The 13041-nt window shown below is 35.3% G+C and overlaps 1 protein-coding gene across 3 annotated transcripts; it reads right to left on the reverse strand.

The window, feature by feature from the left end:
• Positions 1-10: 10 nt before the first annotated feature.
• Positions 11-12448, reverse strand: SASS6 (SAS-6 centriolar assembly protein). 3 transcript variants are annotated; one of them, XM_075038762.1, is made up of 16 exons: positions 12214-12448; positions 11125-11204; positions 9914-10018; positions 8812-8983; positions 7762-7839; positions 6650-6769; positions 6354-6545; positions 5958-6152; positions 5476-5565; positions 5204-5383; positions 4516-4597; positions 3974-4083; positions 2973-3095; positions 2566-2654; positions 1993-2099; positions 11-1890 (listed from the first exon to the last, which is right to left on the reverse strand). In XM_075038762.1, exons 5-16 carry the CDS (start codon positions 7828-7830, stop codon positions 1805-1807), a joined length of 1443 nt encoding a protein of 480 aa, XP_074894863.1. In that variant the 5' UTR covers positions 7831-7839; positions 8812-8983; positions 9914-10018; positions 11125-11204; positions 12214-12448; the 3' UTR covers positions 11-1804. The 3 variants fall into 3 exon arrangements, with proteins under 3 accessions (XP_074894863.1, XP_074894864.1, XP_074894865.1); XM_075038763.1 differs by lacking the exons at positions 8812-8983; positions 9914-10018; positions 11125-11204; positions 12214-12448 and adding an exon at positions 8441-8798; XM_075038764.1 differs by lacking the exons at positions 8812-8983; positions 9914-10018; positions 11125-11204; positions 12214-12448 and adding an exon at positions 8435-8798.
• Positions 12449-13041: the final 593 nt, after the last annotated feature.

Genomic DNA, 13041 nt, shown 5'->3' on the forward strand with positions numbered 1-13041 from the left:
GGTGGAGGACTGTGTTTTCTCTGCCTTATCTAACAGCCTTGAGCATGCTGACTGGCCCTTTGTTTAGCAGCACAGGGCATCTAATGGAACAGGATTGCAAAAGGAATAGGTCAGTACCAAAGACCCTCAGCCTTTAGGACACTGCAGCTTCTGCCTCCCCTATGCTGCAATGTTGTTAAGGCTTCCCAGGCCCACTGCGGTTTTGTTTCATTTTAGGTTAGAATGGGACTGGGAGATCTGGAAACCTCCCACATTTGAATCACCAGCTTCCTGTTTGATAGCAGCTTATATATACTTCAAAAGAAATAAACCTGATTCGCATTAATTTACATCTACTAAAACTTAACTAGAAATAGTAGCATAAGCACAGACCTTAGAACAAGGTGGCTGCCACCTGGGGATTGTATGTGCTGGTCCAGTAGCACTGCCTCGCATGGGGAAATGAACAAGCTGGGAAGAAAACTCCCCCAAAATATTCACCTTACCTAATAGGACTGTTCTGGCACTTACCTCATCTTGGAATTTCAGTACAGTGGAGATGTTGGTTTGGTACTCTTAGAATTAACATTACTAATCAGAGTTTTTGATAAAAACCATTTAATGCTTCCATTGAAACTTACACATGCCAAAACAAGTGAATGTACATTAACATGGTGCTGATTTATAAACAAATATACACATTTTGCACTGCAAAACAAACCACTTAAATATACAGTCCTCTGGCTGCACCTAAACAACTAAGGTAAAAGGTATGAAATATCTTTAACAACAAAAGTATGTAAATAGTAATTAAAAAAAGTCTGTGTTACAAATACCTGCATGCCCATTCTTTATTGGGACAGCAAATAAAAGATGGCACAGAATGAAGCTGTTACATGATTCTAGCATTTGGACCCAGGTAGTAAACAAGCTGAATAGACTCAGTCCACCTAAACTTGAGTATTAAGAGTATCTTAAATTTCTGTACAGTCTTACAGTTGTAAAATATGATCAGTAAATTAAAGTAGCTTTTAGGTGTTATGATACTTTCAATAGTTAACTGCTCAGATACTTCACCTTAAACAACGTTTTATGCATGGAGGCCTGTGGAATGTAATACTGACAGATTAATAGAAAAGTTAGGGTAACCAAGAGTAAGAATTTTAAATTATAATTTTATACTTTCAGTGAAATAATTTAGCATCTTTAATATTAATTAGATTATTTGTAAGTCCATATGCAATTCAAATAAGCTGGATCCAAAATTAAGCAGGTTTTTTAAATTAAAACTGTATGGGAGGATTTAGTGAGGCAATCATGCTAATTTATGAGCTTGACCATTATTAAAACTGAGAGCATTGCCCAGTTCTCCAGTGCTATCTATTTGTATCATCCTTTCTCTGAAAGGAGTCAAGAAAAGTATTCATGGAGAAATGTTCTCTCTCAGGGAATACTAGAGTGTACATTTCATCTGTTAGAGAGCCACATTTGTCAATTCCTATAATAAAAAACTCAGTGCACTTTGGTAGGTTTTTAGGAAGACTACAGCATCTCCACTATACTAAAAGTCTGGCACAGCCCCAGTGAATGACTGACTGAACTACAACATTGTTCCCACTAAGGCTGAGGCTGCTTAAAGCTTTTATGTTTTCTTTAGGCTCAAGTATCCTGAAAAGTCACCCAAGATATCTTTCTCAAAGAAAACAGATTCAGACTTATAAAATCACATCAGTTCACATTGATACTTTACTAATACATTATTACAGGACATCCAAAAATTCCCCAAATAGTTAAAAGAGGACTCTTACTTTAAGAACCCTGTCTACTATCCAGGAAAATAAGCTGAGGCTGGTGTTACTGCAGCTTTTGGTGACGGTTGGGCTTTAGTTGGCAAGTACTGTTTCAGATACTCTGTAGAATAGCAGAAACAAGATACTGTTCATAGAACCATAACTATTATTACCCTTTAAGTATATTTCAAATAAGGTCTTGTTTTACTATTTCCATACATACCCGAGTTAAGTGCATTTTGACTAAGCCCTCGTAAAGGAATGCTGTCATCTTTTTTCTTGAAATACTTTGATTCCAGCCCCAAATTATCACCAGTAGAAATAAAAAGGCTAATTAAAATTTAAAACAAATGTAGTTAGTTAGCCATGCATTAAACAACAAGTGTGGATACAGAAGAATCTTAACTTGAAGTGGAACTAGTGCATTTCTATGAACTTTATCATTTAAAGGTAAACCATCACCAAGTAGGTTAAGAACAGTCTAGAACTAGTTTTTTGATTGACCATCACTTGATAACCTTAGATCTGTCACTGGGAGAGACAATGAACTTTTGTTCTTTGGGGCCCACTCCTGAAAACTCTTCATTTGTTATCTACAAACCATACTTAATGACGAATTAAGTCTGCCACAACTTAAAATTCATTAACGTATTGATGGAGAAGGGCAGGTGACAGAACTAGCTTGGTACTGGAAATGTTTTGTTAAGTTCCATACACACATAGAAGACAAATGGCTTTATAAAACATAATAATAAAAACAAACCCCCACACTAAAAATGCAATAGATGACACTTACTTCTCCTTATTTGCTGGATGACTAGTTGCAGTCACTATCTGAACATCTGAACATTGATTCATTTTTGAAAGCTGTGTGTTAAACTGAATCTGCAGAAATGTAAGAGTTGGAGGTTAGAGAGAGCTACTCCAGATACGGTGGTCCACCAGTAAGTGTATTTAGAGAGTGAGCTTTTCAGGGATTAATGTTTCTATACCTTGCATAGCACTTCTGTGCAGCAAAGCATGCAAGAATAAGCAACTTAAAACCAAGCATTAGCTATTACTAGTGATAATGTTGAAGACAGAGTTTAAAAATACTAGGATATACAGTAAATATTTATGCATTTTCAGAAATATTCCAAACATTAAGCTTTGATATTTTATGCTATCACATTCTTAACCAAACAGAAGAGTCAAAGTGCCTGCCTTTGGTACTGGACATTGTGAATTGACATTTTTATTGTGTGCTGGTTCCAGAAAGTTCTGGAAGGCATACAGAGGAGAAATGGGATGACTGATTCCTGAGCTGGGAAAGGACGGTCGGTCAGGCTGTAAGAGAATAGAATACATCCATAAAGGAGAAGAACAATTCTTGAAATAATTGTTTGTAGAGATTCAAAATTCCCAAACTAACAGCTAACCACAATTACAAAGCTAATGCTCATTTGAGTCTTCCTGACAGGAAGAAAATGTCACTTTTCCAAGATTCTTCAGGAAAACCTGTAACTTTTTAAAAGTTAGATGAGTTGAGCACTCTTAGCTAATAATTCTAAGCTCATAATGAGCTACACACCCTGTAACTGATTAATATATTAGATGTACCTAGCTATAAATCAGAGACCTCTTTGCATGAATATGCCTTTCCACTACAGAATAAGAAGCTCATCAATTGCTAGGTGACAACAGGTATCCATACACACAGGGGCAACAATGAACAAGAACCAGTAAGTCATGGTATTTAACAAAGATGATAGGTAATGTTTCCTGCCCCTTATTTTCAAGTTTCTAAATATCACTAATAAGAGCATTCAAATAGTACACTTTCTTTTTCAACCTATACAAAGACAATTAGTATGTAAGTTAACCTCACAACACAAAAATGCTACCTTTTTTTTCCCCTTCACCCTGCACTTCATCTTTTCCAAAATAATTTTGCATTGTTTTGTGTATTTTAATAAATAAGAGCTTAGAAAATTCTCACTTAGAAGACCAGGGCATCAAGTAGCACCCAACAGGGTATTATGTTATTACAAAAACAAACAAAACAAAAAAACCCCTCCAAACCCCCCCCCAAACACACCCACCAGAAACTATAAGGCCCAAAGAAGATGAAAGCACTTTTTTTTTTTTCAGTTCTTCTTTTAAGGCCATACATTTCAGGAATTAATGACTACATCATAACCATGTTATTTATAGTTATATCTTACCATGCCATGAGGTGAAATGGCAGTCCTAACACCACCATGTGTACTGGCAGAAGTCTCTAGCTTCTTTGCCATCTGAATTTCATTCAGCTGTTTGTTTAACCATGTGATTACTGAAGAGAGAAGAAAAAGGTCAAGCTCACTTCCTACCTCTTACAAGCTGTTTAAAACAGCAAGTAGCCCTTCCTCAGAAGCGACAGCTTAGTGGGCTGTTTTTCCTCCTTAAGCTCAAGCATCACTAGAAGGCCTAGTCTCAAGCTTCCTCCACCCCTACATGCCATTCTGTTTCTTCCTCTAGAGTTGGCCCCCCACATGCACACCACCCCAAGCACCAGCTGCAAAGAAAGTCTTCTCTACATGCACCTCTAGGTTGTTGCATACCCACTACAGACAGAAGCTTATTTTCCATAAATGACAATAATCACAGCCCTTTACAAAAAAAAACCCCACAGGTAAAGCATTATAGTTGTTCCCATTAATTTTCAGTAGCAGCTCAATCACAATGTCATTTTTACAGAGGGGAAAATGAAATTGTATAAACCTACCATTTTCATTGGTTTTCAGTAACTGCTTACTTTCTTCTAGTTTTTGCATTGTAGTTTCTAGCTGTTCTTGTAGCTTGCAAACCTGCAATATTCCCATAATAAGTAAGTATAACACCATCAGGAGCTACTACTAATTACAAACTGAAGAAAAAATGTAAATACATAAAAAGGATCTATGAAATTGTTCTAAAATTATTTAGAGAAGTCTTTTACAAAAGCAATATGAGCTAATTCTTTTAAAATAAGCCCTACTTTTATCTAGGGTTTTGACAAGATGACCACCAGAAACCTTTCTGACCTTAATTTTTCTATGATTAAATAATGCAAGGACTCATAAGCATGAAAATATACTTAATGGAAGAAAAAGTTCACTCTGTTCCACCTTCCCCAACTTTGACATGAATATGCCCTCTAAAGTATGTTAATTCATCCATTATATTGCTTTGTACTGTTAATACAATTTTAGTTTTCTTCCATATAGATGGATGGCTCTTACAAATCAGTTTAACATGAAAAAAATGAAAAATTGATTACACGTTTAAATAAATGTGTTAACTAAGTAAAAGAGTACATTCTATTCCACAGAAAGATTTAAGACCTTATTGCTGTAAGTAAGTTAAAAAACACAGAACTTAACACACTACATACAATAGCATTTACAGGACAGAGGGTTAACCTATCGCAATACCTCCTGCTCTTTCATTTGAAGAGATTGTCCCATGTCCTGCAATTCTCTCTGCTCTTTTTGAAGTCTCTCTTCTTTTTCTGCCAATAGTTTTTCCTGCTGAATTGTTACTGTATTTTTCAATTTTAATTTACTCATTAGAGTTTTCAAATCTCCTTGTAACTTCTTGATAATTTCATTAGCCTATTAAAAAATAATAAATCAGATGTTCTTAAAATAAAACACCTAAAAATAAGGAAGACACTTCATAAGGATAATGGAATGTTCAAACAAACCTTAAGAAGTTCAGCTGACAGTGACTTAATTGTTGTCTCTAGTTTTTCAATATGACTTTGTTTTTTCTCTGTACTCTCTTCCAGTATTGTCTTTAAAAGAATATTAAAAATACTATAATAAAGATACATGATAGACACTGCTTATGATTTCAAGTAGAACCTCAATAATTCTTTGAAAGATAATCCTTACAAGAAATTCAGTCCTTGCTTTTCAGTCAAATTACATAGGATCTCAATTCATCCATTTTTTTGTTTACAAAAAGTACCACTAACTTTACTCCAGTACCACAATATTAAAACAGTAGCAACCTTTGTAAAACTGAATCCAGTATACTTTTGATGCCATTATTTAGAATCTTTAATTACATTTGAAAGCTTACTGGCTGTATTCATAGGAACTGGTCAACTGCTAATCTATAGATACTGCAGTTAAGGAGGTTCTACAGAGCTTTAGAGAAAGTTATTTTGAAACACGAAGGAACCTTTTGTTCTTGTGTCGCATCTAATACTTCTTTTGTTCTAATAACTAGCTGATCTTTATCTTTGATCTCTTGTTCCAGAACAGCAACCCGTGTCTGTAGCTGATTAACGAGTTTCTCTTTTTCATGACATTCAGCATCCAGAGTAGTATTCTCCCGACGCAGTGACAGCACCTCCTGCTTTGCTCTTTGACATTCCTAGAATGTTGGGAAGGAATTTTATTTTCTAAGAAAACCTGTAATAGTAATTTAAACAAATCTATCTAAATAGTAAGCATAACGTGGAATGAAGAGGAGCTGAACAAACTTAATATGCTATATTTTCTATTACATGCATAGGCAGGCAGTGTTAATGCTCTAAAAATAGTAAGTTTGGTTATGGAAATTAATAAGCCATACATCTTCTATTCCAGAAAGCTTTGCTTTCAGTTCTCTGACTGTGGAGTCTCCTTTATATCTCCTTTCTGTTAGATCTTTGTTGATGACCTCGAGTTCTGAGAGTCTGTTCTGTAACTGTTGAATACTTTTCTGATGCAAACTTTCTAACTCCTTTTTCTGTTGTTCTTGCTGTTGTTGGTACTGAGCTTGTGCCTATGAGAAGCAAAGAAACTAAGTAGTTATTCAATGAATCTGAAACTTAAGCCAAGAAACTATTCACATACAAGAATATTGTTAATTCTTTTCTGTTGTCATACCTGGAGAGCTCTTTCCTTTTCATTTGTCAGCTCCTGCGTGTGTGTGTTTGTTAGAGCTGTAGTGTATGATGTCCATTCATTTTTCAGTTTGTCTAGTTCTCGGCTCTTCTCTGACAAGCTCTGTTTAAGTTTGATAAAGCATATAGGGTTTTAAAAATGTAAGCATTTCAGTCAATACTGAATGATTGTTTACTGTTACTTCTTCAAAAGGACATGGAATTATTAAGAAAAGTCTAAATTTCAGCACCAGATGCCAAAATGTCTGTTCATTCTGTAAACAGGAAAGTAAGGCACTGAGAAGCTAAAGAGCACCTTTCTGGCACTGTGGGTAAAATAATCTTCATTTCCACTTGTATTTTCTTCCAACCACTATTTAAGAGTGAAAAAACAGTCTGCTGATATTCCCTACCCTTATAACTCAGTGCTGGGGGGGGGGGAGGAATTCTTCAGCAGCATCTTTTCCTCTTTTTGATTTGTAATTCTACATTCCAATCTAGCAAACACATTCCAGTAACTCCAACTGAAACTGCAAAGATGAGGTAAACAAGTATTCCATTCCAAAAAAGGTCCACAATAGGAGTTTTAATGGAATTTTTCTGTTTCATAATAGTCAAAAGTCACCTTGGTAATTCTAGAATTTGCCCTAAATCATCCTCTTGAAACACAAATGTGAAGTCATTACTGGGCTGACTGCAAAAAATCAAGAAGTAGTACAGTAACATGACATCCAAGACTTCTGATTTAGTTATCATGGTTTCACAAGTTTTCCAAACATAAGGCTTTCCAACCACTCATGGAATATGTAGAGTGTACTTATCTTCACACTACCATATATTTAGTACATAATTTGTGTATGCACATACAGGCAGACCTCTGTACAAAACAAAGTAATATTCTGTTTTAGTACTGAAAGAACTAAAATTTATTCTTCAGTTGCATGCTTTACTCATTCTTAAGAAAAGCTACAGTAGACTACTTTTCTTCTTTTCACTCGCTCCCAAGTCAATTATCTTGGCTAGGTAGTGGCTAACCAGCAAGCCCACAAGAAGGTACCTTTTCCATAGATTAAAAGAAGTGCAACTTACAACAGGAAAGTTAAAAATTTACACTACCTGTTGAGTGTAGCTCAGTTGTCTGGTAAGATCCTCTTCGGTTTTTCTAAGCTTTTCTTCCAACATCATTTTGTCTTCCTATGTACAAATTGACATCAAGTCAAATTGTTAGTTCCCAAAATACAAGTAGTATTTAGCTTCCATTTTATCAGCATACCCTGCCTAAGCAACCACATACCTATTATATTTGTGAAAAAATCATCTTGTTTTATCTTATTCAATATGAAGTTTATTTAATTAATAAATTTAAAAGAAAAGGCATTAGCTCACAAGGTAAAACCCAAATTAAATTCTCACCAAGTTTCTATAAGGAAATAGTATCTTATCATAAAGACTTGTTTACAAAGGAGTTGCATGAACAATAAATTAACTGAAATACTGTAAATTTATGTTATTAAAATAGCTTATTAGGTGGCTATAAACATGGCAGCACAGCAGGAGAGGCACAAATCCCAGGCTATAAACTGAAACAGACAACAGTCAAACTATGAGGCCATTAATTTCTCATTAAATAAAACCTAGCATGCTACCAACTGCATCAACATTACAATTTTAATTTGCTATTTATAGCTACTAGCCCTTAGAAGTCCATAAAGCCACAGAATTATATACACATGCATGCTTTCCCAAACCCAACTGCAGAACAAAGAGATTGAAAGTTTACAGTACTTACACTTACAGTTTACTTTTCAGTTGATCTGGCAATCAGCACAAGGCTATGAAGCACAAGACACTGGAGCATTCAGAAGCATTGGACAGCTGCATACTGCATGCATTGCATGTGTAAAATACCTGATTTTCTGCCAGTTCAAATTACAGTGCTTGGCTGAATATACATGTAATATTTTCATTGCTAGAGTGACAGTAACAATTTAGTTTTATAACATGCACCCAAATAACTGCATGCAATGACATATGTGAGCTAAAATAAAAAAAATAAACCAGAGCATACAATTTGGGACATACTTTTGAAGTATTAAGACGGAAAAAAATGCTTAAGTACACATAGCATCAAGGTCTAGTTGCCACTTAGACAAGCCCTCATTTTACCTTAAGGCATTTCAAACAGGTGGCTAAAAACTTCTTTATTTCTGCATCATTTCCTGGTAGGAATTTTAGAGAGAGGTGGGTAAGATGTTTAAATGGGTTGGTCTCCACTACATTTAAAAAGACAGGTGTGTGATCTAGAACAGATGCTGAAGAAACTAACTGCAGCAAAAACCTAGGGAAAATAAAAAATAATCAAATATTTAGCATATTTCTTTTCCTGAAATTACTTGTAGGTCCTACAAGCTATTTTCAAATAAAATAGGTTTTTATATGTGCAATAAAGGGCTGTCCAGCTTTTGACAAAGAACAATGAAATTCAGTCCCGATATTGTAGTTAATATTACAAACAAATACCAACTAAAATGCTTGTACCTTACAGTAAGAAATGTACAAAACTGATTAGTTTGTTTATTTGTAAAATTTTCAGAAGCCCATCTTAGACTTAAGAGTCCAAAACCAAGTAAGGCCTTTGTAACCAAATTCAAAAGGAAAACAGACTCCTGGCTTTTAAGTATCCTACAAGCTAGTAAGATTCACAGCCCACAGTACATACTTCAGGAAATAACCTGACTACCGAAGTGGAGCTAGGTACTCTGGACAGGCCTTTCTACACACACAGACGAAAATAATATATGAAAAGGCCCCTACAGAGAAGAGTGGACTTCAGGTCTCCCCCCTCACATCTTAATATCTGAAATGAAAGTAGAAGAATCCTTGTCAGAATGCCTCATAACTTTGCCTTCTCCTGTGAAACAGAATTATTTACACCTTGGTCCACCAAATTCAGATTAGTTCTCTAGCAGTAAACTGTTTAAAAGAGAAAAAAAAAAAAGAAAAAGGACCAGTGCTGCATCCTTGCACATCTGCTAGCTTGTGACGCTTGTCAGCTTCAACTCAGATGGGGAAACTATTACTAGACATCAGTTCCACTGCTCAGGCCTCCTGAGACTTAGGTTTTGTCAGTAACATCCACTGACTGATACTCAAATGCATCCAGGGGAAAGTTAAATTACCCTTGTTCTACTGACCCTGAGTGGCTGACAAGTATTTTAAGAACTCAAAACACACACACAGAGTAATATGGCACTCACTTATTACCTACCTTGGGATATCTTTGTTCTGTTCCTGAATGCATTGCTGAAGCAGATCTATAAATTTTTGTGGGAAAGCAGAGAAGTCTACCAAGAGACCTTGCTGAGATTTTAAACTATATAAACAGAAAAAAAATAATTAACCAAATATGTAAGCGTAGTTTATTTCCTATGAAATATTTTGTTTACACTAGTAGAAAGAACTAATTCTGATCATAACATTAAAGTTCGCTAGCATGTTATTTTCAATTCTGAACACAGAAAAAATGTGATCACATCTTGAATAATAATCACCAGAGGATATTTTTGATTTCAAGAGTTTTTGCAAATGGCCTGCACTGAAAAAAAGAAGTTACTGTAGCACAATAAATGTGCTCATTTGAGTAGATGTCTTCCTTACAGCAGAGTGGTACAGTTATTCAACAGGGGCACATGGAAGAAGCAAAGAACAATGAGGGGAGACTCAACCATTATGAAGACTTTATCTGCCTACTTGTTTATTTAATCGTGCACCTTCACCATAGACACAGTAAATTCAAAGACAGAAACATTCAACACTGTATGCACAAAGCCATACCTCATATAACAAAACACTGCTTCTGCACACCTGTTTTACAAACACTATTTCACTTTTGCCTTTTGATCCACACACTGATCACATCCCTTTAAAAAAAACAACACACACAAAAAAAAACCAACCAAAAAACCCACCAAAAAACAAAGCAGAAAACTGAACTGCTCATGCCTGGTGCCCAAATTTGATGATAAATTCTGAGCAAGTAAAGTAAAATGAGACCCAACAGTACAATTAGTATGCAAGAAACCCATACGACAAAGGCTCAGGTCTGTGAATCCATGTCCATGAAAACAGACTTTCCTCTTGCAATTATTTCTTGAAATAGTTCACACACATATAATAGTCAAGTAGTTACAATAAACAGAAGATGCAAGTAGTAATATTAACTGTGTTAGTGTAGCTATGCAGGGAACTTAACATCAGGATTCTGTCTTTCATCTGTATAATCCTGAGCCAATCACTTTCCTGTACTTGGCTGTTTAACCAGCTGGCCAAAGAGAACAATACTACCAAAATACTGACAAAACTCTGCAAGTGAAAAATGCCAAAACCTAAATTCTAAGATAGACCATTCTAAGCTAAAAATATTCCTTCATTCTTTTTTGCCATTTAGAAATGTTTCACAGACATTATAATTTCACTTACCTTTGAAAATCTTCCTCAGATATGACAAGATTATAAAGGAAAAAAGGATCAGTATCATCAGTCAATCGAACAGCTAAATCCTGAAAAGACAGACATTTAAATATGATTTAAAATACTATAAACCACCCTGTACGATTGTTTAAATATTGTAAACCAATATCGCAAACAAAAAATAAGATAGAATTGTGGCAACTAATTCAGAAGGTGAAAAACATTAAGGTTTAACACAACTTCAAATATTACAGTGGGAAAAACAGGATAACTATTCCTCACAAAATTAAACCAAGTAAAAACCTTCGACTTTGAGCAGCAAAGGTTTCAATGTGTCTTCTTCATTTTACAGAAAGAAACCTATTTGCTATTCTTCCCCATCGTGAAATAGCGTAGCACTAGCAGTCCACTGTAATGGATCACAAACACATCACTCCCATAACTGGAAGTTTTTGAGAGCATAGTGCTCCTAAACATTTAAGAAACCACCTTCTGAGGAGTTCATATATTTGAATACAGAGCTTTGCAAAGCAAGCATAAAAAGGATACAGCTGAAGCCCAGTAAGCTCATAAGGAAAATTGTAGCATAAAGCTGCTTAGCTTTTAAAAATAAACTTTTTTGTTCCTTGGAGGTCTACACAGAGTTTTGGAAAAACTGCCTTCTCTGTAAACATTAGTCTTTCATCACAAGGCTGGGGTTATGCAGAACACCTGGTAGCTTAGGCCCAGGCACCTGTTCTCTATGAGGCTCATACCCATGTGAAGAATATTCCCTAGCAGAGGCAAAAAAGGAAGTAGAAACCTGACAGCTCTTCCAACATAACTCAAGCGTGACCATAGCACATGTACATACACAGATCTGAAACAAGTTTCAGTAATTCAGATACCAGTAACACTAACAAAACTCTCAGTTGGAGATGTATAAACAAACTTAGGGATTTACATGTGCAGCTAGCTTCTTAAAACTAACATCACCCCAAACCAACTAGGGCAGACTGTTGAGCAGGATAATAATGCCCACTTGGTTTGATGTGTCATTAACTGATCCAAGCATTTGAAGGTATCTTTCTAGACTGATCACACACTGATGTACCCAACTGGATTTCCAGGCTCCTGCTGACACAGGCTGCAACTTGGTACACAGTTCTTGACTGAACTGCTTCTTCACGCAATATTATCATTGTCACAGTTAGCAGGATCTTACAAAAAAAAAAAAAAAAAATGCTGTGCTCCTTTACAAACAAATCTTTACTCAATAACACTATAACAAACTAATGACCAATCTTAACATCATGGTAGGCGGATGTACAATTTAAGTGACAAATTAGACATACAACAAAAAAGATTTTATAACCTCCAGTAGTAATCTCATTGCTATTTTTCCTGAGAAAGATGATTTTTTTACTGCAAATTTAGTACATTCCTTCCTACCCCCACTGGATAATTTGCAAACATTCAAAGACTAACACACTTATCAATAAAAAGCAAATGTTACATCCACATACAAGTTGTCATTTTTTGCTAGTTGAGATGAGGACTTTGCAAAGACAACTGCTGCTCTACATTCTTAAGTAAGTGTTGAGTATATTTAAAGTGAGACTGCTCTTAAGCTCCAACTTGGGTTCCCCTGAGGGTCTCCAAATACTTTTAATTTGCAAGTTTACCAAGACCCATGAACAGCCAAACTAAGAGACATCTAAAAAGGCTAGGAAAAAAAAACACTATACCAAACCAACTAAATTACTCAAGAAATGTTATCAAAAATAAGGTCAAGTGACAAACATACTAAAATCCTATTTTACTTTTCCTTTGCCTAATTATCCTCTTATACAATGAAATTCAGATAATACCTAATGAATGACACAAATTAAACTAATCCACAAACCTTTTTATGAACAGGATTAGAAATTGACAGTAGCTCAATAT

The sequence above is a fragment of the Buteo buteo genome, chromosome 10 (assembly GCF_964188355.1).
Source record: "Buteo buteo chromosome 10, bButBut1.hap1.1, whole genome shotgun sequence".
NCBI classification, from domain to species: Eukaryota; Metazoa; Chordata; class Aves; order Accipitriformes; family Accipitridae; genus Buteo; species Buteo buteo.

Excerpts from the sequence above, each read along its gene's own strand:
- SASS6 (XM_075038762.1), bottom strand. The coding sequence starts at position 7,830 with ATGATGTTGGAAGAAAAGCTTAGAAAAACCGAAGAGGATCTTACCAGA. Across the intron at positions 4,598-5,203 it reads TTCAAATGAAAGAGCAGGAG|GTTTGCAAGCTACAAGAACA; the intron begins GTATTGCGATAG and ends GGAATATTGCAG. Across the intron at positions 2,100-2,565 it reads CATCCAGCAAATAAGGAGAA|CCTTTTTATTTCTACTGGTG; the intron begins GTAAGTGTCATC and ends AATTTTAATTAG.